Source organism: Merops nubicus, unplaced genomic scaffold (genome assembly GCF_000691845.1).
Source record: "Merops nubicus isolate BGI_N331 unplaced genomic scaffold, ASM69184v1 scaffold46123, whole genome shotgun sequence".
Classification (NCBI taxonomy): domain Eukaryota; kingdom Metazoa; phylum Chordata; class Aves; order Coraciiformes; family Meropidae; genus Merops; species Merops nubicus.
The window spans coordinates 17898-19214 of record NW_008601878.1 but is presented as its reverse complement, the minus strand read 5'-3'; the positions used below and the strand labels follow the sequence as shown (position 1 = coordinate 19214).

Here is a 1317-nt window from a genome sequence, read left to right as displayed (position 1 = left end):
CAAACCATTCCATGATTCTATGATTCCTGGCTGCTGCAGGGCTGTTTTGCTGGCATGAGATGACTGCTGTCTTGCTTCACCCCTGTGCTCACCAGCTGAACAAGCTACCCCAGCAACAGCATGTTCTCACTCGCCTAAGAGTGTCAGTGGAGGGGCCTCCTGCTTTAGGGAACACAGCTCCTCAGCCCCAGCACACACAGCTACCCTGAGGGAGTCTACAGCACTGGCCTGATCAGAGGCTCGGAGAGACTCCCAGCACCACGGCACGATGTGGTGGAAGGTAAAGAGGGGAGAAAAGTCTAATAATAGAATTAAATTAACTGCAAAGAGTTTGCTGAAGGCACATCCTACCCAGAGCAGAGAGCCCCTTCAGCCTGGAGTACCGCTTGCAGGCCAAGCCCTGTGTGCAGCCAGCACCTCTGGTGACCAGCTGTCAGGCAACAGAAACTCTGGGGCTGTGGGCAGGATTCTGGATGAGTTCTGATGAGGGGAGAAAAGTCTAATAATAGAATTAAATTAACTGCAAAGAGTTTGCTGAAGGCACATCCTACCCAGAGCAGAGAGCCCCTTCAGCCTGGAGTACCGCTTGCAGGCCAAGCCCTGTGTGCAGCCAGCACCTCTGGTGACCAGCTGTCAGGCAACAGAAACTCTGGGGCTGTGGGCAGGATTCTGGATGAGTTCTGATGTGGAGGGGAAGGAAAGGAAGAGGAAGAGAAGGGGCTGTGAGTGGGAAGGTGTTGTACACCACAAGCACTTGTGCAGGAGAGACTAGAGCAACAGGGCCCCTCTACCATTAGTGTTCCTCTGCCACCCTGTGCTGTCCAGCATAACTCTGGCAGGCAGAGGGCTGGAAAGCCATTCCAGGGATGGGGTGAGGAAGGAGGCAGGCAGGAATGATTACAGCAGCAGACTGCAGCCTCTCCTGTTTCTTGGGCAAGGTGTCCAACTACCTCACTGGAGAGGAGGATGGGGAGCTTCTTCTGCTTTGCCCACACTGTACCAAAAAAACCCCAAGCCCACTCACCTCCCACATTCTCTAGCAGCTTTGAAACCCCCTCTCACTGTGTGACAACCCTAAACACAACAAAGATTATCTGAAATCTGAAAGCAGCTTAAAAATTAAAAAAAAAACAAACCAACAACTCAAAGGGAAAACGGGAAGAGAGTGGAGGAAGGGGACAGAGTCCTTCCCCTGCTGGCCCCTGGTGGGAGGCAAGCGAAACAGCACACACAGCCTCCTGCTCCACAGCACAGCAGTCCGCAGCGTTCACAAGGCAAACATCGCATCGTCTTCCTTCGCTTGCTTCCGATGCCGGC

General features: G+C 53.4%; 1 protein-coding gene across 2 annotated transcripts in view; it reads right to left on the bottom strand.

The window, feature by feature from the left end:
• Positions 1-1267: 1267 nt before the first annotated feature.
• TOM1 (target of myb1 (chicken)) overlaps positions 1268-1317 on the bottom strand; it is a 12048-nt gene continuing 11998 nt past the window's right edge. For both annotated transcript variants that reach the window (XM_008938124.1, XM_008938125.1), the window contains exon 16: positions 1268-1317. This exon is cut by the window's right edge. In XM_008938124.1, coding sequence (XP_008936372.1) covers positions 1268-1317 — 50 coding nt within the window.